At 35.9% G+C, this 25,442-nt stretch overlaps 1 protein-coding gene across 5 annotated transcripts in view; it reads left to right on the forward strand.

The window, feature by feature from the left end:
- Positions 1–7,519: 7,519 nt before the first annotated feature.
- The window catches only part of LOC125654179 (FYVE, RhoGEF and PH domain-containing protein 6-like), a 48,351-nt gene continuing 30,428 nt past the window's right edge, over positions 7,520–25,442 (forward strand). For 2 of the 5 annotated variants that reach the window (XM_056145554.1, XM_056145555.1), the window contains exons 1-5: positions 13,350–13,889; positions 15,579–15,618; positions 18,381–18,475; positions 18,684–21,385; positions 25,334–25,429. In XM_056145554.1, coding sequence (XP_056001529.1) covers positions 15,590–15,618; positions 18,381–18,475; positions 18,684–21,385; positions 25,334–25,429 — 2,922 coding nt within the window. In that variant the 5' untranslated portion in view covers positions 13,350–13,889; positions 15,579–15,589. Of the gene's footprint in view, positions 7,726–13,349; positions 13,890–15,578; positions 15,619–18,380; positions 18,476–18,669; positions 21,386–25,333; positions 25,430–25,442 lie in introns of those variants that run through there. The other 3 variants (XM_056145553.1, XM_048883985.2, XM_056145556.1) reach the window with 3 other exon arrangements.

Consider the following 25,442-nt stretch of genomic DNA (forward strand, 5'->3'; position numbering starts at 1 on the left):
TTTCATTGTTTACGATTAAGCATGTAGCTGTAGGGGTGAAGCGACTGCGATAATGTACACTGTATCATTGTGCAATCAGGAAATCCTCAGATTTAATGGTTTAGGAAATCGGCAATCAGTCATGTTAGTAAAAAACTCAAACAAAACCCATATTTATGAAGTCCTTAAAATACGGTTTTGTAGCTTTTAATCTTTTGGTTTGAAAATCAGTTTAAACCATAGAATAAAATATAAACTACTAAACTACTTTATCTGCAACACTCCATACCTGCATCCATCACCCCTCCCCTCTCCTTCTGGCTTTGAGCCCAAATAATTCTTTTGACTTGAAAATTGCGGGGGGGGGGGGGGGGGATCAGAACTGTAATTAATCGTACTACGAGCGAGAATGGGATGCTTTTTTCCACAATGCAGTGCGAGTTATCTATCCCTGAATACAGATTATCATTTCATACAATCTAGCATCAATGTAATTAAGGAATAAAGAGAAAATTTACTATATATGATTGCAATTAGATGCCTGTTTAGGAATTTTTATAAGAATTAATTGTAATTAATGAAAAATGTGATCGTACAATAATTTCAGTCACTGATTATGTTTACGTGTCCATTCTGTGATTGCTGGGTCATGATGTAACTAAGTCTGGAAATATTAGTCCTCGACTTATTGAGATCAGGATCAAAATGTCTTCAGTATATCATCAATTCTTCATTGTTAATTTTAACAAATATTTCCGACGACCAAAACATAATCAGATATGCCAGAAATTACATGTGCAACCCACGCATGTTCATTATTAAATTGTTTACTATACTGTTTCACCTTGGCAAATGGGCGAATGGAACATATTAAATACATGCATCTCGAATCCTTAAATAATGTAATTTTTCTGTTGAAATCTGTTTTCTTTTTTCATGTGTGATTCACTCTATCAGCTTACATTGAACAGCTCGACCTGCATTGCAGACACGTATACATGTATGTACATTGTAGCAATAAGCAGTGGCGTAGCCTGAGTTAATTAATGTGTACGCCTATTGTACGGCGAGGGGTCTGGGGCCACTCAATTAAGGCCCCCAGCGGGTCCAGGGCAGGGCCCTGGTAGGGGGTCCGGGGGAGACTAATGTACCGCAGATACTGCAGACACTTATTTTTCACCTATGTTTGTAGCATTTAATAGGGGTTTTTTTTTTTGGGGGGGGGGGGGGTGTACGCCCGGGCGTTTTGACGTAAACGTAGCTACGCGCCTGATAAGGGGTGGAGGCTAGCCCCACACTTTTTCGACATCGTTCTTTTTTCACTTATTACAGACAATGTTAACCATTTTTACGTTCAAAGTTGGATCTATAGGTTGGTTCATGGCCTTTTGTAAATACAGCTCTAATAATACTTAGTGAATCAACACGGAAATGCAAAATTAACCGAAGAATTGAAACTAATTGTCCACCCATGTCCCCTTACCCCAGGATTTAGAATTTAGAGATTTTATTTACAAAAAAAAAATTTACTTGATAAGAATTTTCAATTAATTTTAAAGTAAACCTTTTCTCCGCCCCCCCCCCCCCCCTTTATTTTTTGCTTGAAAAACGATACAACGTGCCTGATTATATTTATATCATCTCACACGATTTCATCGTGCTGTGTCTGCTTTTTTCGCTTTTTTTCTTCTTTCCCAACCCAACAATTTGAGGAAATAGTGTTCTCCACAAAATCATTTTGTTTTCAGCATTTGTTTACAACCTGCTAAACCTCGATCTCAATGCTATATTATCATAGTATAGTTATAGAACTGAACTATATTTATTTCCAATCAAGGGCCCTCAAGGGGCAGCATGAAAATACATACAAATAATGTACATATACATATACAAGTAAAGAAAGAAGTGATTAAATAACACATAGTTATATACAAATACAGTGTCATATATTGTTCAAAATAAATTTTCCAGTTATATTTAGAATGGATGGCTCTTCAGAACATGGTATGTAAATGAATTTTTGTTCATCATTGAGTTTGGTAAAAATTTTAACTGTTTTTTCTATAGCACCACAAAAAGATTTTCTTTCATCAGCAAACTTTTCACATTTAATCAAAAAATGGATCTCATCACCTAATAAACCGGAGTTGCATTTGTTACATATTCGTTCATTCCTAGTAATACCAGAATATCTACCAACTTCAATCATTAATTTATGAGCTGATATCCATAACTTACAAATACATCGCCTAATATCAAAATTTTTAATTTCATTAAGATAGTTCTCAAAACCAAAGTGCTCCTTAAGCTTAAAATAAGTGCACAGTTTCCCATCAATTAATTTATTTCGATTATTGTACCAGGTTTCAGTGTATTTATCACAGAGTAATTTCTTTACAATTTTCTTAAATCTATACTGACTAAAATCTCTTAACGGATATCCAATTTTAATATATTCTAAAGCTTTTTCTACTAGTGAGTACCATGACAGTTTGCTGTTTAAATGTAAAGATTTACTACATAGATAAGCATCCTTAAGTAGTTTAAATTCATTTTGGTTTTCAAGCCTGTACCAATAACAAATGATTGATTTCAAAATATCATGATGTAGAGGAAATCTCCCCAATTCTGATAGTACAGCAAAATTTGTACTTTTCTTATGTACACCCAGAATACATTTACAATATTTATGATGAAGCTTCTCACAGTGAAGTGATTTAAAAAGTTTGTCTGGATCAAATGGTGATGATTTTAATTTATTCCATGAACCTATGTATCCACCCCATATTTCAGAATTATATAATAAAATTGGTTTTATTGTGTGGTCAAAGAGATGAGTACTTGTTTTAATTCCTGGTGCTAAACATAAAAAGTCTTTTTTCAATTTATAAAATCCTTTGAGGGCTGTGTTATATAGTTCAGATTTAGCGGTACTAAAACTGCCAGATGCAGAAAAAAGGGTACCCAAGTATTTATAATAAGGTCTACATTCAATATGTTTGTTCTGAAATTTAAATTTACACTGCAGTATTCTCCCAGCCTTGTTAAAGACAATAACTTTTGTTTTCTTAACATTGACATTCAGACACCAGTCATTACAGTATGTTTCTAAAATATCTATTCTCTGTTGTAAACCCTCTGCTGATGTTGACATTATTACTATATCGTCTGCATACATTAAACAATTTAAATTTTCTTTTTGAAGTGATACAGTATCTATACATTTTTCGAGATATAATGGAAAGTCATTAATGAAGATTTTGAACAGAGAGGGACTTAAATTGTCCCCCTGTCTTACACCAAGGTTAATCAAAAATGGATCAGTAAGACTATTTCCGATTCTAACACATGCTTTAGAATTCCTGTACATATCCTTGATAATGTTGTAAAAATAACTGCCAATTCATATTCAGCAGTTTTAGTTTCAAACCAGTGTGTATTACACTATCAAAAGCCTTACGGAAGTCAATGAAACATGTATAAAGCCTACCTTCTTTGGTATTGCAATATTTATCTATCAAGGTTTTCAAGATAAAGACATGATCAGCAGTTTGTGCATGTTTTGTAAATCCTATTTGGGAATTATGAATTAGATTATTCTTCCACAAGTACAAATCTAATCTGTTATTAAGTATAGAGTTAAATAATTTACCAATGCAGCTTGTTATAGTTATGCCTCTGTAGTTTGCTGGGTCGTTGGGGTCCTCGGATTTATAAATTGGAGAGATATAGCCATCGGCCCATATCTTTGGGTAAACCCCATTTTTAAAACAGGTATTGAATATTTTTCTCAAACATGGGATTAAGTAATTTTGACTACATTTTAGCATTTCATTTGAAATTAGATCAAGCCCAACTGCTTTACCTAACTTGAGCTTTGCAAGTGCTATATTATGTGAAGCGTAGGACCGCATAGATCTTTTGGTGTAAGGGGGGTAACTGCAAAATCATTTATCTGCATGTTCACTTTATGAAATATATATATCGCGTGCGCGGTCAAAAATGTAAATGCCAGGGGATTTCAATTTCATTCGGGACTTTGCAACTAAGGCAACATGAATCACTCAATATGTAGTATAATGATAAGGGGGTTTTAGGAATCAACTAAGGCAACATGAATCACTCAATATGTAGTATAATGATAAGGGGGTTTTAGGAATCAAACGCAAAACGTTTACATTTGTAGTGTGTTTGCCTTTGATCTCTAGAATCAAAATAGTAAAATGCATTTTTTCCTGCAATGTTTTCTACCTTTATCTTCCGTTTAACAAACTAAAGAATATATATAGATATTTGTTGACCTGTAAGTTAGGGTTAGGGTTCATACATAATATATAGATATTTGTTGACCTACAATGTATAAGTTATTTAAACATAATCACCTGACCATGATTTTTCTCCATATTTGGTAACGATTTCCATATTTGGTAAAGCGAAATAGTCCAAAAAAGGACAAATTCTAAACTCATTATATAAATTAGACCACCATATAAGTAAGCTTTATTCATTATACTGAAGCGGAAAACATATTTCAACAATTTCAACACTGCCGCAAAATAGGACGCGGAGTTATTCACACGGATCTAAACAGATTGAAACAAAATTTAAGTCATAGCTGCAAATGACAAGCAATGTCCTACTACAGACAAGACTGGGAGATGGACCATCTATATGTTCTCATGGCATGCATACTGGTCCATTAATGCTTACGTTAGGACGGGAGAAACCAATTCCATTAGACATCAGATATAAACTTCGAAACAGCATGAAGCAGATAATACACACGCACATGTAATGAACCTACGAGAAACCTTAGAAGAGGCACATAGACATGCATGTCAATCGATGTTACGTCAAGAGAGGTACCACAATTAATCAGAATGTGATCGTTTTTTTTTTTTTAAAGTAGGAGATAGAGTATATATCCCACACAGAAGTACTGGGAAGTCAGTAAAGCTTTTGAGCTTTTGGTATGGTCCCTACATTATTGTATAGCAACATACTGATATGTACGTACAACATACTGATATGTTACGTACAACATACTGATCTGTTACGTACAGCATACTGATCTGTTACATGTTTATACATACAACATACTGATATGTTACATGTATATACATACAACATACTGATATGTTACGTACAACATACTGATCTGTTACGTACAGCATACTGATATGTTATATGTATATACATACAACATACTGATATGTTACATGTATATACATACAACATACTGATATGTTACGTACAACATACTGATCTGTTACGTACAACATACTGATATGTTACATGTATATACATACAACATACTGATATGTTACATGTATATATATACAACATACTGATATGTTACGTACAACATACTGATATGTTACGTACAACATACTGATATGTTACGTACAACATACTGATATGTTACGTACAACATACTGATATGTTACGTACAACATACTGATCTGTTACGTACAACATACTGATCTGTTACGTACAGCATACTGATATGTTGCGTACAAAATCAGAAAAGATAATGGTACATATACAGAGCCACTCGTTGTACGTGTACTTACGGGGTTAAGATGAGCATACTATGGTGCCGATGTCTTAGCAATGTGTTCAGGAAAAAAACACCAAGTAGTTGATTCTGAAAATTACAGTGGGGAACCTCAAATAGATTTATCGGGGAATTCAGAGTTAAATGAGAAATAATTAGCGTATTATGATCATTTTAGCAGCGCAAAAAGATCCACTTGTCTTTCCGAAATTTACGAGTTTGATTATACAGTTCAGATGTATCAATGTATATTTAGTTTTGGTTCTTTACACATAGAGAATTCATGATGACAGTGACTAAGGTTACACGGAGAAAACCGGGATTTTGCGTGCCACATTCCGTATCCGCCTCCCACCCAAAGACGAAGTGGTGATTATATTTTAGCTTGTTGATATTCACAAGAGAGTTTGAATGTGACCTTTGTGACCGTGGAGAATTAGCAGGAAGATCCTGATGGGTTGATCATGGCCTTTGACAATACAATTTTTGAAGCGGGAAGAACATACGAAAGGACGACAGCACCTGTCTTACCAGGAATTAAGCGAGTGGAATGTCTCACTACTTTTAACATGAGATTTATCTGAAATAGTAATAGTTAGTTACTTTAAAATACACGTTTTCATGCCAGAAAAACCAATGTTATGTTGTAATTTATCAAGGGACATGCGAGACGCATGATATCAAAGGCGTGGGTAATGTAATGATAAGGCGGGGTGGTGTGAGGATCTTAGAAAGACTCCAAATAATGAAACAACCCAACCACCCTTGTATATTGGACCGGTCCATTACCAAAACGGTATATGTACAGTATATAAGCTGCGGTAGCTCGGAGAAGTGAGAATCACCCCCCCCCCCCCCCCGTTCCCAGGGGATCCGAGGGTCGACCTCGCTGCAACAGACCTAGTGTAGCAGCTAGGGCCCCTAGCTACTGGGCAGTCTGCACTATAAATCGCCACTATCGCCGAAGTAAGAATCAGAGAAACGACAACCGAGACAAAAGCAGCACGGCAAGGAAGGGAATTTTAAGGTCTAGGGTAGATAAAGTTAAGTCACCAGGAAGTAGCTAGGTCCTAGTGGTACACGGAGAATTAGGACGCAGTCCTCCAGGCACCTCTGCATGATCTACAATGTAGGAACCCGACACAAGGATTACGCCACCCAGTCACAGAAATAGACCCACACACCCTCTGTTAACAGTATAGCACCGGGAACCCACGGAAACCCACGCCCAGTCATAGAGATAGACCCACACACCCTCTGTTAACAGTATAGCACCGGGAACCCACGGAAACCCACGCCCAGTCACAGAGATAGACCCACACACCCTCTGTTAACAGTATAGCACCGGAAACCAACGGTCTGTCTTGCTACTGCGAAACAGACCATGGACTTCCGACGATGGAATCGAAACACAGGCACTCGACGTTTTAAATATCTATAATTAAAAAAATTGTCTTCCTGTAAACATAATATTGACAAGGTAATATTATGTTTACAGGAAGACAATGTTTTTTATTATAGATATTTAAAACGTCGAGTGCCTGTGAATCGAAAGTAAAGTTGTTCAAAAGAAAATCATTTGCTTGGGTTACTTGAAAAATTATGTATTACATCCCTTCTAAAGAACCCGGTTAACACAGTATCATACCCTCAATACTTATTGTGTATCAACTTCAGCTCTGACTCATCGAGTTAGACTTGCTCAAGTCTCTATGTCAAATAATCAGTGCTCTCTTTAATACTTTTTAATAATGCCAAACATATGTTTCGTGACATATAGAATCTATCCGATAGTAGAGAGCAGCTATTTAGATTTCTGAAACACAGTACAGCATTGGACGAAATGATAAAGTAATAAAAACAACATAGAGACTTAAGCAAGTCCATCATCGAGTCTACCTTACCGATTGTCGATACGCCAGGTAAATTAAAAAAAAAATTGTAGATCCACCCTCCAGCTGATCAGTGCCGTAACACAAATATTTTGATCACGTGACTCAAAAACGGAAGTAAAACAGAGAACCAGTGCGTTGTCAAACCCTCTTGAAATCAAGTGCTGTCTTCCTATGCAAATTGCGAGTAATTAGCGCGATACAGTAGCTATTCGGATATAATTACATAACCCAGTTTATAATGATGGATAAAACCCCGGGAGTTTTCGAATGAATCCATAATTAATATGGAGTCGGGTAAGTTTTTTAAATTTAACATCGCTTAGCTAGCTAAGATTAGAGCGCTTTTCACAGAGCCTGGAGCAAATACAAACACAGTTTGACTAACGTAGTGGAAACATGTGAATTTAAATGTCTAAATAGCAATGAAAAGAGCAAAATCTTAAGCTGCAGACTTGTTTATTCTGAGGAATGGTTATTTAAAGCAGTGATGTCATGTGGACTTTTTTTAAATTTCCGAATTTCCTCAGATGCTTGATGGCATATGAAAACTTGTTTTGATTTATCATAAGATAACCCAATGTGCTTGATGTACGTAGCAAAATTGTATAGAATGTTTAATCGCTATTGACAGATGTCCTAGGGACCCTTTTTAACAACTAACGATGTAAGTCATGTTACACAATTAGGTTACAATTCTAACTAATTAGTGATTAGCATGTACTCAAATTCTGTCCCTACAGGTTCAGAAGTTTCCTATGTGAGATAGGGGTATGAATTTAATAACAATCTTTAAAAATATATTTCTTTGCCTTCTCCAAAATGAATTGATATAGTTAAATGTTTGTATAGTGTATGAAAGTGTGCATTTACACAGTAGTAGAAGCTCTGAATAACAAGGGCTGGTCGAAATGAAGAAACTCAAAGATACCAACAAATGTCCAAATTAAAGTCATCAAGATTTTTAATGTCCCTACAAAATATTTCAGTTCGTTGAACAATTAACCGAATCTTTATAGCTGTATGTATCTCATTTCTTTGAAATCTCTCCCTCCCTCTCTCTCTCTCACTGTCTATTAGTCTCTATTTGTCACTCTCTGTGTTTGTCTCTCTCTCTCTCTCTCTCTCTCTCTCTCTCTCTCTCTCTCTCTCTCTCTCTCTCTCACTGTCTATTAGTCTCTGTTTGTCACTCTGTGTTTGTCTCTCTCTCTCTCTCTCTCTCTCTCTCTCTCTCTCTCTCTCTCTCTCTCCCCTCTCTCTCTCTCTCTCTCCCTCCCTCCCCCTCTCTCTCTCTCTCTCTCTCTCTCTCTCTCTCTCTCTCTCTCCTCTCTCTCTCTCTCTCTCCCTCTCCCTCTCTCTCTCACTGTCTGTTAGTCTCTGTTTGTCACTCTCTGTGTTTGTCTCTCTCTCTCTCTCTCTTTCTCTCTCTCTCTCTCTCTCCCTCTCTCTCTCTCTCTCTCTCTCTCTCTCTCTCTCTCTCTCTCTCTCTCTCTCTCTCTCTCTCTCTCCCTCTCTCTCTCTCTCTCACTGTCTATTAGTCTCTGTTTGTCACTCTGTGTTTGTTTCTCTCTGTGTGTCTCTTTATGTCTTCACTCTGTCTGTATCTTTCTGTCTTATACTCTAATATATATCTTTCGGTGTCCGTCTTTCTCAATCTGTCTCTTTCTGTTTATCAATCTCTCTCTTTCTATCTCTCTCTTGAATTTGAAGTTACAGAGGTTACTATGACATGAATAAATAATGGGGGATATTACAGTGTCACAGTCTGTGGTTAAAGATGCTAGTATTTGTTTCCTTTTGTCCTATCTCTGAACAGTACGCTCTCACATCATCTGATCATTGTACACACACACTACCTCTTAAAGCATTAAGTCTAAAATAAAACTTGCTGTGTTTGTGACTGCCCCTAAATTATAACTCTACCCCCACAACGTTTTTAAAAAACAAATTGTTCAAGAGATTATTGAATAAACATTGTTTTGGAGTTGTCACATGTATTTTCTTCAGAGGCTCAGATAATTCGACATATCAAGTTTTATTGTGTACTCTGAAAATAAAGTTTGAGAAAAACATATTTAATTTGTTCCTACAATGATGAATGTACCTATACCCTAATTTTGTCTTGGATGTTAGTGGAAACACAATGTTGTTGTTTTGGTTGTTTTTTTTGCCCGAGGAAGTGAATTTATCCTTGACTGTGTCACCTTTAAAGTTTGTACATATACATGTATCTATACAGTAAAACTAGTTTTCATAATAACACTGATAGTTTATTTAGTGACTTCATGAGACGATACAGGAAGTTTTAGTTACAAGTATCACTCTCCATAAATGAACAGATTATCTCAAAGTAAATGAACAGGTTATCTCAAAGTAAATGAACAGACTATCTCAAAGAAAGTATATCTCTGTCATAAAGACTTTGTTATTTATACAGTCAGTATAGAATCTCATCTGTAGACTCTACCACTGAATGAATTAAAATGAAATATACTGATGGTGGTGTGCCAGAACATGTAATAATTTAATTCTCCACAACTGATGTGTGTGATGGAATAAAATCATCAGAACAAAGGGAGAACATATTGTAATATGCCTTTTATCAGTTTAGACATGAAAGCTAGAGCAGTGAAATCAAACAGTCTGATTGAGGAGAAAGTTGTTCACATGGGCGGTCGACTCCATTTCGTGCAGTTCTGTGAATCATGCTGATGGTGTAGGGTTTGTCTGAAAACTGCAATGTTGATCATTAATTACTGTTCTTGAGGGGAACAGACATTTAGGTATAGTACTACAAAATTAGGCCTCGGTAGCTCAGCTGGCCCTTAATGCTGAGATATGAAGGGAGCTTTTCCCGGCCCATAATGCTGAGATATGAAGGGAGCTTTTACCGGCCTATAATGCTGAGTTATGAAGGGAACTTTTACCTGCCATGAAGCAGATGACCTGCGAATTTCTGACTGATCTGATGAGAATGGACTCAAAGATCATAACACAGGGCAGGGTTTGACACTTAAGGCACGTCCAACCAACTGACTCTACTAAATGATACTGGGATTTTTTTACCCGGGGCGGGCTTGAGTATAGGGGCCAGGGCCTTAAAGTTTGGGGAAAATAGCTATATTTGATTGAAATTGGGAAATTTGTTTCAGACAAATGAATAAGAAAAACAAGCAAAAAGTTAACCATTTGATATTTTATTATCAATGTGGCTGGCTTAAACAAGCTTTAATTTCCAGTCTTTGGCAGAGAAAAAACTCACAAATTTTTTGCAACAGAGTGGCACTGAAGTTGGATGGCCCCTCATGGAATATTCTCATCAATTTGCACTAGAAGTTGATAAATGATCATTATTTAGGCATCATTTTGGGAAAAACACCTGCTTTTCAGCATTGGGAATGGGGCCGAATTTCAGCCCTCTACAGACCCTAAAAAAATCCGTGTGATATTTCCAGTCGGGTAAAATGTTGGTTTCCTAGTTCGACTGGTCGTGTTGTGAACAAGAAACTTTATTTTAAACCATAAGATATTTTCTTCCTAACTAAAAAATAAGTATAAAAAAAGAGCAACTCTTTAATTTGCAAACAAATTTAAGCCGCTTGATGACGTAATGTCTATATTTAGTTGTAATAGAAAAGTCGCTGTCAGAATTGATGTTTTACTACATTTACTCATTGTTAATTAGAAATGTAAATGTGTGTAAATTTTTGTTTTAGATAAATAGATAAATAAATTGAATTCATTTTGATTTAAAAACAGTATATGAGAAAAGTTTTTAATATCAAATTGCATTGTAAACAGCCATTTTTACAGCTTCTCGTCCTCATAGAAAGATGTCTCAGAGAAAAAAAATAAAACGAAAAGGAAACAAAGCAGGCTAATAAATAAAAAAAAAGAAACAGTTGAGATTGTTTTATTCTATAAAATGGACTAAATGATTTCTATTAGTAGAATTTAAAGAAGTATGTACTGCTTGTAAAAGATACAACAAGGAAGGATATTTCTATATGAGACAATTGAATATGGAGAAAGTTGTTTGTCATTTTAAAAGTTAAAAATAGAATTTATTGAATGGAAAAACCATAAGACTGTTTTTATTTTTTCTGCAAAGTTTGGTCAGGTCTAGTAAAAATCATTTGAAGTTGTCGGACTGGTCTATAGTGCTAAAAAATGTAAATGTCAAACCCTGCTGGGAGATGAGGTCAACTAACTTTGATATTAAGGTATAGTCCTTCATATGTGTAGCTTTATGCATGGCCTCAGAACCTGGTGCTCACGTAAAGGGCTTTAGATCCTTGTATTCACATGAACAGACTCAGAGCCTGCATAGTGTTCACATGAAGGACCTAGCTCAGCTTGGTGTTCATATGAAGGACTGCAGAGCCTTGAGTTCATATGAAGGATATCAGAGCCTGGTGTTCACATGAAGGGCCTCAGAGCTTGGTGTTCACATGTAGGGCCTCAGACTCTGAGCCTAGTGTTCACATGAAGGACCTCAGAGCTTGGTGTTCTCATGTAGGGCCTCAGACTCTGAGCCTAGTGTTCACAAGAAGGACCACAGAGTTTGGTGTTCACATGAAGGGCCTCAAAGCTTGGTGTTCACATGTAGGGCCTCAGACTCTGAGCCTATAGTCACAGTTCACATGAAGGGCCTCAGAGCCTGGTGTTCACATGAAGGACCTCAGAGCCTGGTGTTCACATGAAGGGCCTCAGACTCTGAGCCAGGTGTTCATGGGAACATGATAAAGGACCTCTGCTCAGCCATGGTGTTCACATAATGGACTTCAGAGTCTGATGTTCACATGAAGGGACTAAAGGCTGGTACCGGTAATCATTGGAACCAGCTGATGTTGACACTCAGAGAAATAATTTTCCTGTAAATGTTAAGGCAGAACATTTTATGATAATGTGCCATGCAGTTTAAACACGTCCAGTAGTGATATTTGTGGGCCGTATAAGACACAATCTTCAACAATAAAGATATAGATATTAAGAAGTGTATTTGCATGAAATGAGTCCAGGATTTGCCATGACAAAATCTAAGTTAGAATCTTTCTTTTGATGTAAGTGCAATCATTAATCTCTTAGTTGTAGACTAGTGTATGCTTTATGTATGTATTTCAGTGCTTGTATGCATAAAATCATTAGAAAATAAGAAACTTTCAATTCCAGGTCAAACTTGTGTTTTAGAAAAATGAATTTGTCTTTTACTCGTTGAAACAAAAGCATAAGTTTGTATATGAGGATAAGTATTGCACTAGCTAACAGTTATTATTTACAAAACTTTCATGTAAATATTGAATATAAAATAAGTTACTATATCAACTTCATGAACTCAGGAAAGACCTTAGATTACATGGTTATCGTATGACTGTGCTGAATGTGTGTGTATATGCATATTTTATCTATTGGCACTTACAGAAATATAACTCACCTAAAAAAGTTGTAATGGTTAAAAGCTACTTCAGATTGTATAATAACCTTCTGACATTGGAAATTTAAAACTTGCTATCAAAAATCTTCAGTTTTAGTGAAGAATCACTGAGAGAGAAAAGTATTTGAAACTCCAGCAGAACTTTAACTGTAAATTAAGCTATAGGTCAGTCTTAATGCAGGGACCAGGTGGTCAACAAACTTTGAAAGATAATAAATACAAGCAGATCGAGGGATTCCAGGATTTACATTATAGATTGTGATGGTGTGCATGTTGTTCATCTTTCAGTGTTGAGTGCTTACCTTTAGGGTACTTTGGAAAAGCTATTAAGAAAGTTTGATGGGATAGTATAACTTTGAGTTTGATGGGATAGTATAACTTGATAAAAGTGGAGGTGCTAGGGAATGATTTTCAAAAAAAGAGAAATGTCTATGCAAGAATTACATGAAGCAGGTTTTCAAGCATTTAGCATTTATCTCTAGATGTGATCAGAAAATGGGAAGAGCTGCTGCATTGGTTGTCAAAAGTCAGAAGTTCAAGATGTTGATTTCAGGACTTCACCAGCTGATCGACTGGCTGGTCACTGACAGCAAAAAGACGCACTGACTGATTCAGTGCAAACTGTTTGTATCACTCACACAAGTAGAGCGCTATTGTAAATTATTTATGAATATATCGTACAGAGGAAGTGCATCAAGAGGAGGGATGGCATTTTAGACCTTGAATTGCTCTGTGATTCATGCTCAGCCCTATTGTCAAAACACCAAAAGGTTTCACTGCTTTATATCTAAAACATGTTCAACAAGATTGTTCATTCATGCTGCGCTGCGCTTGCGACTGTGACTTCAAACACACACACTTGACTTTTCTTTCATTTCTCTGAGTGCTTTAGCGTTAAGACATTTTGTGTTTTTGTTTTTTCGTGAGTTCATTCATGAGTTGAGGCTCTGGTCACATGAGGTAATCATTACAACTGAATGGAATGAAGGATTCCTTGAGTTTAGTCAACCGGTGTGCTCTCAAAAAGGTAAAATTTTATTTTTGTTACGATGTGAATTACCTTGTAGTATTTCTGAGGACTTGTTTTTTGATTGATAGACTACGTTTCAGTATTGCTTGTAATGGTGTGTGTGCATTTATTTTTGAAGTATGCAGTTTTTATCAATAATACGATGTGGAAGTAGTAATCTTGTAAAATGATGTAATTTTAAAAATTTTATCTTTGAATAACCTGGGGGTATGCATTTAGACCTGGAATGATGTGTTAAATCCCGAATCTCTTGCTGCAGTCCTGTGCTTTTGGGTACAACATTATAATCTGAAATCTACATGGATGATTCTCAGGCTGTGGGTTTGATCTCATAATGGAAGATGAAATCCATGAGAGCTTTGACACATCTTTCAATCATAACTAGTATGTAACTTAAATTGAAGAGTGACATTTTGCAGAGCACCTTGATCCTTATAAGTTTTGGGTTTGAGTTTCACAACAAGATCGAGGTGGAGACTGACTCCTTAGATAAAACTGTACTTAAATAAAGATTATATGTCAAGGTAGGTGTGGCATTTTAAAAAAAACCAAGGTCACAGTTTCTGAGTAGGTCAGATGCACAGGTGCACCGAAACAATAGAAAAGCAAACAAAGATTGTGTCATCTTTATCATACACACACCAATGTATTTACTTATATATACATGTATATAAATTCAGTGGAGTTTTTTTTAGAATGTAACATGATCAATGTATACATGTGTGCATTAAATCACTAACATCCAAATGACAAAATACACATTATCTTGGCTTCAATGCACAAAATGTTACATCAATTTAATACACACAAGGTTTGCATGTACAAAATATTTGGGAGGCCATTAATACTTTCAGTCTTATAGGAATGAGATTCAGTTTAAAATGATTATTTTTAGACTCCAAGAGAAATATGATCTCGTTAATTGGTTCAGACCAGATAACATTCTTAAGTTTTTAGAAAGGCCTTGAGAGTCACATGTGAGAGTGTCGGAGAAAAACACTAATGACGGTTATATCTTTGATTTTGTTTTACATGATAGAATTTAACGACTTTAACACCTGGTATGGTTTTGGTAACTGGATAATTGCGTAAATTGTATAAAAACTTCAAGATTTTTCAAAGTATGTTATTTTTAGCAGAATTTGCAGGTGTGGTCTGAGTCAGTAGTACTACAAAATGTACTACATAATTAACAGTACATGTAGACAAGTCTGTCCTCATTCTTAGAATTATTTGGTCTTAATTAAGCAGAAATTAATTACATCATACATGATGAGCACTGCAGTGAACAGTTCCATGTACATTGTACTGTTAACATGGTTATAAAGTCAATTATTGTTCGACTTTTCCTCAACCTAGCCTATATATTTACCAGTACTAGTGAGAATGAGATTTTCCTGAATGTTTTATGTGTTCACTATGGTAATGTGGATGTTACTGTGCGAAGTTTTTCTAACAAGACATTTTTTCACAAATAAAACTGATTATAAACTAAAGTGTATGGTTAGATGCATGGTAGTACACATATAATGTATACCGGTATAACTTGCTTCATGAAGTATGCTGACCGGTGTGAAATACGCAGCTCATACCCTCATGTATTTTCAGAACCGGAATTCGATCATTTCTTGAATGACACCTAGTCATCATGCAGTGTAGTAATATTGATTGGTTTTATTTTTGTAGACTCTGGACCAATGACTCAGACAGATTCCAATGCTAATAAGTAAGTATATCTGTGAATTCTGTTAATGGACACCACTCTAGTGTGCAGCTCCGATGTAAATTACCCCAGGGAATGAGGGGGACCTACAGCATTCGAAGCCTGGCGAAGAATGTCAACTATGGCAAAGTTCTAGTTCAGATTTCTCTCTGTATAGACAGGGGAAAAGTAATATTCAAGTTTTTGATAGTGAACATATGAAATGTCATATATTACAAAAATTGGAATTTTTTTTTAATGTTTGCATGTGTCTGAAGTGCCCCTTGTTTTAGATTAAAGGGGAAAAAAAGGACAGAAGTCTCAGGGACACACAGATTGATAATTTCAAAATGCGACAGAAATAAACGTGATCTGTGTGTGTAGTCTTACTATTTATTCTTGTAGAAATATGAATATAAAGAATAGCTAGGACATTTGTCAGGAGGAAATCAGGTCGACATGAAACAACACTTTGTTGTACACATGTTGTCGTGTTAATGTAGCTCTGGTTTTGTCAGTGTTATATAGGGCCATTTTGTTAATATTCAATTCTGTAAATTCCTTATATTATGTGAGTACTTAAAATATTGTGAAATATAACTCTAAGAATTGTCACGTTGTGAGAACATTAATTCACAAGTCGTCTGTTGATCAAGAGTTTAATACATGTATGTAGCAATATAAGAATATAAAAGCAACTTACTATCTTATTTTGCAAATGAGTCTCATGAAATTATATGCAATAATGAATTCCTCACATACTTTGTTCAAGGTCATTTTGTCAATATTCACTGACAGGATTATTTTGTCAAGATTTAGGGTCATTTTGTCAATATTTAGGGGATCATTTTGTCATTATTTAGGGTCATTTTGTCATTATTCAGGGTCATTTTGTCATTATTCGGCATCATATTGTCATTACTTAGGGTTTTGGCAATATTTGGGGTCCTTTTGTCAACATTAATCTGGGCCATTCCATGAATAAGAGCGTAAGGAATTAAATGATTGCGACAGGGTGCACTGCATGAACACTTCATCAACAACTGTGTTTGTGTTATTGTTTTTAGAATATCTATTTTATAGTCTTTTAAATCAGAGAGAGATTCACATAACAGCTGCACCTGTAGACATGGTGAAAAAAAAATTAGTGCAAAAGAGAAAAGTAATTAGAATGTTTGTTTCTTCTCTTTTATCAAACCAGAAAAATGCCCAGACTAAATTTTTTGTTTTGTAATTCTCTCAAGAATTTTTTTTTTAAATTTAAACCTTTTCAAATTTATTTTTCATGGGCCAGATCTAGTTGACATGAATTTTGGTGTATATGCTCATTGTAAAAAAAAAAATTAATTAATAAAAGAGATTTTCTCATTGAATTGAAATTATTATATACAGTAACATCATGTCACATATTTTACCTCCAAATAAAATGCATGACATTGTATTTTTCTTCACCTATTACTAATCTACCAACTATAGTGTGGGTTAGAATGGTGGGTAGCACTGTAAGGGGAAAACAGGCAATTTTTAATCTCCCTAATCAGAAACAGTTCATATAAAATATACATTAAGAAATTTATAATTCATTTGATGCTAATTAGACTAAATTACATTTTTTTTGGGGGGGGGGGGGTGTGTTAATTTTTCCAATGATACAGTCTACTTCATGGACATCTCTGAAAGCTCTGATTGGGGAGGGGGGGGGGGGCAAGAATTTTGTGTTGAAAAAAGATATCTTATCCAGAGTTTTCATGGGGAGGTAAAATAATTTGTATTGCACTGTTTAGAAGTGTATTTATCATGGTTTTCTTTATCATGCAAGGCATGGTTTGGATTGAAGCTTAAGAAAGCACCTGGTGCTGTGCATTTGTTATCTCTGTGGAAAAAGTTTCAAATTCCCAGAAAACAGATTAGCAGTGCATATATATTGTATATTCATATTCATAATCAGATTTCTAGGATTCAGTTTTGTTTTTGGCTGAGTCATAAAGTCAGATGATGTCATTTATATAACGTGGAGGAAAAACTGGAAAAAGACAAAATTGATAATTATAAATGATTTAATTGCCAATCTCCATTGAACCGTATTGGATTTGAATTGTGCATGTATACGTTAAGTTGATTGGTGGGAATTGAAGGTACTTTGATATGTACAGACTATATATAAGTTATATATTGTAAAAGGTATATATACCGTAAATTTTGTCCTGTACTGTATAGGTAAATCATCTACCGTATAACAAGTATTTTCTGTGGTTGTCCATTTTTTGCACAATTTTGTGGATAGGAAAAATCCGCAAAAATTGCATTCGTAAAATACTATATTGATACATATAAGTATAGATAGGTAAAATGCAACCACAGAAATTGGAAATGCAGAATATTTATATTTTCTACCTTTTAGGGATCGAATCGCAAAAATTTCCACCCGCTGAAAATACCTGTTATAAGTTAGGAATTGAAGGAGCTTTGATATGTACAGATGTATAAGGTTATGATGCTTGTTTGATGTGGATAGCTATATGTTATTGACAGTTACAGTACAGACACAATGTGTTTTCTTTGTAAAGGGTAACACCCCAAGAAATGAATTAGTGGACCTCTCATTTATTTAGATAAGATTACTACAGATCTCATGGCTTGTACAAAAAGGATCTCTTCAAACGTTAATGTTTACCTCTGTTCGTTTCAAAGGAAATAAAATATCTCAGAAAATGAAGGCATGGAGCAATTTTCCCTGTCTGAATCTTTTATTTGCACAGAGAATAAATATTTTGCTGTTTTTGCAGACTTCCAAGATGTAAGCCACCTGTACCCAAGAAGCCATCAATCAGCCAAAAACCAGGCAACCTTTCGCGGTCACCGAGTGCCTCAGCCAATCAAGGTGATTCATTATAAAACTCACTTTTCTATCTAGCATCACATGAAGAGTATATTGTTTTATAATGGATTTTTTTTGGCCTCATTAATCTAAAACATTTTTATCAGTTTTCCAGATGTTTTCAAAATTTGTGTTCTTTCAATAGGTTGTATTGTTAATTGATGTCTGCATTCTTCTGTCGTGAATAAAAATATCAGTTGTGAAATTTCAGATACTAATCCACAGAAAGTTCCACCTCCTCTTCCTAACACTCCTCCTAACTGTGGTTTGAGAAAAGCAAAAAGTCCACCCAATGGCTGCACAGACCCCAGCACTTCACAGCACTTATCCAGCAACAACCATGCCCCACCAAATGACAACAGCATATCAAGTACCCCACAAACCACCATAAATGGGTCTATTGACCAATCAAATTCATTCTCACAGAATATTGACCAATCACATCTAACCAACAGCACTTGTCATTTGAATCAAAATACTACTGCATCGAATGAGGATTTAACAAGTTTTTCCAAAACCCAAAATTATACAATATCTCCTAAACCCAGGCTACCAAGAACTTCTTCCAATCCAAGCATGAATCGAAACCACAGTGCCAAATCATCCAATTCTAACTCTCCCAATGTAGTCAAAAAATCTAAGCCTTGCATCTCAAAAAGCACATTCTATGATGATGAAACAGATTCAGTTGACACGCAGGTAGGACAGAGTTGTTTTTATATAGCTTCAGAGGCTTTATCCTGCATTGGCTCTTCGTCAAAACAGTTGTTGAACCAGGATTGTGGGCCAGGAGCAAGTTCTGTCGGCAATAGCAACTCGGAGATATCAACGCACCCTCAGTCACGTTTATCTGAGGAGGGAAATTCTAGTACAAAGTCTACAAAAAAAGTTGTCAAAATCCCGCCAAAAGTGCCACCTAAGGTCAGTCCGAAGAGGGTGGGAAGTCAAAAGGACATTTCTGCTGCTGTTGATTCTCAGCCAAAATTCGTATTAAATTCAGAGATTTCATCACGTAGTGTAGATTCTGGGGCAAAGGATAATTTGACATTGACTTCAGGGAAAGGCAGTGAATGTGATCTCGCTTTGAAGGTTGAAGTTGAAACTTCATTACAAGCTGTTCATGGAAATTCTGAAAATGCCAAATTACAGACAAGGCCTAGAAATCTCTGTGGTGATAAGACTCCTTCTCCTAGACCTCGGCCTCAACCAAAACCTCGGAAACGACTCACTCCTAGTCCGAGGAAGAGAAGTGAAACATCGGAAGAGGAAGGTAAAAGTGGTGCTAGTGACTCGAAAGAAATTTCTAGTGAGAAAGGAACCGAGAGTTCATTACCAGTGGTGGATGAAGTTAAAGACTCCACTAAAGGTGATGTGGAGAAATCGAGAGATGGTGTCAGTGGAAAAGTGGAGCAAAAGGTACCCATAGAATTCACAGAAGAAGTGAAAGACTCTGGCAAGCAAAGCTTAGAATCAGAGGAAGAAAATCAACAGAAATGTGCTAACAAAACCGAAAAAGATTCGGAGATAATAACTTCCAAGGAAGATGAGATGGACCAAAACAATATTGTATGTGATACTAAAAACTTCAAAGAAATAGATGAGGGTGAATGTTCTCAAGGCAATACGAAGCCAGGTTTAGATTTAACAAAAATAGCTTCACAAGTTACTGGTGATGTTCTTTCTGATGAAAGTGCGTCACAGAAATTGCTTTCTCCTATTGCAGAGGATAAAACTATCGTTGTTAAAGATGTGGAGAAAGATTCACGGAAAGTAGTGGATGTCTTGAGCGAGGAAGACATCCCAGAGACTTCGTCACTTTTAGATGAAATTGAAAAAATTGTTACGAAGAGGATGAGTAGCTTAGAAAGTTCATCACAAGACATAGCAGATGTGAAAAACTCAGAATTACCGGTCAGACCACCTCGTCCGAAACGTGAATCTAGGAGAAAATCATCCATTGGAGAGGTTCCCTTTGATTATTCAAATTCTAATCAGGTTGGTTCTGAATCCATTGATTCATCTGCGGGTGATATGGCAGCTCCCCCTAGTGGTAAAAAGATGCAACCTCCAAAACCCAAGAGACACAAAATTAACAAAAACATTATTTCTAGAAGTCAGTCGGATGTTTCCGGAGTCCGTCCACATGGTTTGGAGGTGTGCAATAGTGTTGATAACAGCGAGGATGAATTAGAAAAGAACAACCCTGTTTTACCACCTAGAAAAACTCATGGCAAGAGTGGTGGGAAGGGCAGAAGTTTGACTGTGGATTTCTGTGTCCCAGCCAACCAGCATGCTCTTCTGAGGGAGATCGCTCTGGCAGATCACAGAAGAGACTTAGAAACCTCGTCAAGTCCAGAAAGTCAGAAGTCCTCTCAGAGCACAGAGAGCACCGACACAAGTTTGCAAAGCACAAAACGTCACCTCCGTCCTTCAAGGAAAGCACCACCACCTCCACCTTCATCAAGTCCCACCCCTACTTCCACAAAAACTGACACTAAAAATTCTTTGGAGGATATTTCTCATCCACAAAGAACTTCAGCTAACTTTGCTCACCAAAGTTCTTTTTCCGCCCCCACTCTCAGTGATGAAGATTCAGGTAGTATTGACACTCATGAATACCATTACATCCCCGAGGATTTGATCAATCCACCGTCAGACTCCACTCTCCACAAAGAAAAATCGCCTTCTCCACCCGATCTTCCGCCGCGCACTTACAGCACAAATCTCTCTACATCAACATCTGTGATTGGTCATGAGGGTTTGAGTGACAGTTGTTTGCTAGACAAAGACCGCCCTGTGAGTGTTGTCAGTGTGTTTAGTAGCCAATCGGAAAGTGGATCATTTGGTCATGGCAGTCCAGAAAATGATGAATTGAGTTCAGATGATTCAGAGATTGAAAATGAAAAAGACAAGGTATACACATCTACATATAGGTTATAATATGGATAAGTTATATTTATGTTAAACCGAGGAAAATGATCATTACAGGCTGAAATTCTAATTTCAAATCAATTATGTTCCCCAAACAAAGTTTGGGAACATATTGTTTTTACTCTGTTTCTTATTATTATTATTATTATTATTATTATTATTCTTTTTCTCCGGTACTTTTTTGTCCGGTAGTGTTCTCAGAAACTACAAAAGGGATCGATATGAAACTTTCCAGGATGATAGTATAGCGTTTGTAGATGTGCATAGTGATAGTCATTTTGTTTGCACGTGCATGCACGCGCGCGCACGTGCATTGCAATTTTGGTACAAAAAATGGAAAATCAGAATATTGAAGGAAGCGATATGAAACCTAATTAGGATGGTAGGATATCATTTGTACATATGAAAAATAATAGTTATTTTGCCAGCACGCGCACGCATGAGCGTGCACGCGCATTACAAAATTTGTACGCTAACTTTGGAATCAGTCTAACTTTTTTGTTGTTCATTGAAATGGCTTGAAATTCATATCATAGGTAGATATTGAGACCCTTAACTGATTTACATGGTCAAAATTACCAATTTGCACGCGCATGCACGTGCGCTTCATTTTGATTGGATAATGCTAAAACGTTTGTAACTATCTTATTTATGAAGTGAATGAGATGATATTCACAGCATACGTAGACAATATGTGTATCTATATGTTGGTGTAACAAAAAATGCCAACGCACACGCGCATGCGCGTGCAACGTTTTTTAAATGTTCAATTTTTAAAGCACGATAACGTTTTTGTTTTTCATCAAATTCTATTCATATTAGGGGTTTAGATGTATCTTGGTACTCCTTACAAATTGCTGTGGTTAGAATTACTGCTCAGCACGTGCATGCACGTGTCCTGATTTCTGATTGGACGATTTTAAAATCGCTATAACTTCCTTATATTTGGTGGAAACGTTATGAAATTCATACTGTGGGTATATGATACAAATGCCTGTTGAACGACATCAACAAAAATTCGGAATCATACACGCGTGCGCGTGTATGCACGTGCAACGCTTTCTTTCATTTCTTGGTACTGAAATGACCATATTGAACGTACTACATGTAATTAAAGGCTAAAATAAAATGATTTTTTCCTATAGATTCACAAAGACATCACTTTTTAATTGGGGGAGGTTTGGGGAACATCTGTAACGGTCCCCGTTACAATTAAAACTAGTTATTATTATTATTATTCTTTTTCTCCGGTACTTTTTTGTCCGGTAGTGTTCTCAGAAACTACAAAAGGGATCGATATGAAACTTTCCAGGATGATAGTATAGCGTTTGTAGATGTGCATAGTGATAGTCATTTTGTTTGCACGTGCATGCACGCGCGCGCACGTGCATTGCAATTTTGGTACAAAAAATGGAAAATCAGAATATTGAAGGAAGCGATATAAAACCTAAATAGGATGATAGTATATCATTTGTACATATGAAAAATAATAGTTATTTTGCCAGCACGCGCACGCATGCGCGTGCACGCGCATTACAAAATTTGTACGCTAACTTTGGAATCAGTCCAACTTTTTTGTTGTTCATTGAAATGGCTTGAAATTCATATCATAGGTAGATATTGAGACCCTTAACTGATTTACATGGTCAAAATTACCAATTTGCACGCGCATGCACGTGCGCTTCATTTTGATTGGATAATGCTAAAACGTTTGTAACTATCTTATTTATGAAGCGAATGAGATGATATTCACAGCATATGTAGACAATATGTGTATCTATATGTTGGTGTAACAAAAAATGCCAACGCACACGCGCATGCGCGTGCAACGTTTTTTAAATGTTCAATTTTTAAAGGACGATAACGTTTTTGTTTTTCATCAAATTCTATTCATATTAGGGGTTTAGATGTATCTTGGTACTCCTTACAAATTGCTGTGGTTAGAATTACTGCTCATCACGTGCATGCACGTGTGCTGATTTCTGATTGGACGATTTTAAAATCGCTATAACTTCCTTATATTTGGTGGAAACGTTATGAAATTCATACTGTGGGTATATGATACAAATGCCTGTTGAACGACATCAACAAAAATTCGGAATCATACACGCGTGCGCATGTATGCACGTGCAACGCTTTCTTTCATTTCTTGGTACTGAAATGACCATATTGAACGTACTACATGTAATTAAAGGCTAAAATAAAATGATTTTTTGCTATAGATTCACAAGGACATCACTTTTTAATTGGGGGAGGTTTGGGGAACATCTGTAACGGTCCCCGTTACAATTAGAACTAGTTATTATTATTATTATTATTCTTTTTCTCCGGTACTTTTTTGTCCGGTAGTGTTCTCAGAAACTACGAAAGGGATCGATATGAAACTTTCCAGGATGATAGTATAGCGTTTGTAGATGTGCATAGTGATAGTCATTTTGTTTGCACGTGCATGCACGCGCGCGCACGTGCATTGCAATTTTGGTACAAAAAATGGAAAATCAGAATATTGAAGGAAGCGATATAAAACCTAAATAGGATGATAGTATATCATTTGTACATATGAAAAATAATAGTTATTTTGCCAGCACGCGCACGCATGCGCGTGCACGCGCATTACAAAATTTGTACGCTAACTTTGGAATCAGTCTAACTTTTTTGTTGTTCATTGAAATGGCTTGAAATTCATATCATAGGTAGATATTGAGACCCTAAACTGATTTACATGGTCAAAATTACCAATTTGCACGCGCATGCACGTGCGCTTCATTTTGATTGGATAATGCTAAAATGTTTGTAACTATCTTATTTATGAAGCAAATGAGATGATATTCACAGCATATGTAGACAATATGTGTATCTATATGTTGGTGTAACAAAAAATGCCAACGCACACGCGCATGCGCGTGCAACGTTTTTTAAATGTTCAATTTTTAAAGGACGATAACGTTTTTGTTTTTCATCAAATTCTATTCATATTAGGGGTTTAGATGTATCTTGGTACTCCTTACAAATTGCTGTGGTTAGAATTACTGCTCATCACGTGCATGCACGTGTCCTGATTTCTGATTGGACGATTTTAAAATCGCTATAACTTCCTTATATTTGGTGGAAACGTTATGAAATTCATACTGTGGGTATATGATACAAATGCCTGTTGAACGACATCAACAAAAAATCGGAATCATACACGCGTGCGCGTGTATGCACGTTCAACGCTTTCTTTCATTTCTTGGTACTGAAATGACCATATTGAACGTACTACATGTAATTAAAGGCTAAAATAAAATGATTTTTTGCTATAGATTCACAAGGACATCACTTTTTAATTGGGGGAGGTTTGGGGAACATCTGTAACGGTCCCCGTTACAATTAGAACTAGTTTTCTCTTGATTTAGGAAATGTCATTAAACATTTAGATTTCTACTCATGAATGCTATCAAAAAATTCACACTAGAAAGGGAAGTTATCGAGTATATTACTATTGCTTTTATAGAGAGAATTTATATTAGTTAAATTTGTTTCATGGTTTGTTTCCTCATATGCAGATAGATATTTCAATTCACAAGCAGCATGCTCTTTGTTCGAAATGGAAATGTGAACAATTACTTGGAACATGTATCTATTGGAATGCTGTTTAACACTAAATTCTATTTGTATATTTCAAACAAAAATATCACAATAGCATAGGAACCAGGAAAACAAAACACTGAACTTTCTCTAAACATCATGAATTCTGAGGTAATGATCAGTGATTGTAGAAACGGATTTGAAGAATCTTCGTAATTTTTTTTTTTTTAAATAGTATAGTTTTTGGGTTCTTATCTTTGAAGTTCAATTTGCAATATTGTGTACCTCATGAATTAGTAAGTATGCATTAATTGTGAGCTGTTCAGTGCTACATTTATTTAAGGACTCAACCTGTTATTTCAGGTTGCCAGAAAGCGGGCCAAAAAAGTGTTTTGCATCGCCAAGGAGATCTGTTCTTCAGAGGAAGTTTTTGTTGATGTTCTGACACTGTTGAATGTGGTAAGTTTATTTG

The sequence above is a fragment of the Ostrea edulis genome, chromosome 7, assembly GCF_947568905.1.
Source record: "Ostrea edulis chromosome 7, xbOstEdul1.1, whole genome shotgun sequence".
NCBI classification, from domain to species: domain Eukaryota; kingdom Metazoa; phylum Mollusca; class Bivalvia; order Ostreida; family Ostreidae; genus Ostrea; species Ostrea edulis.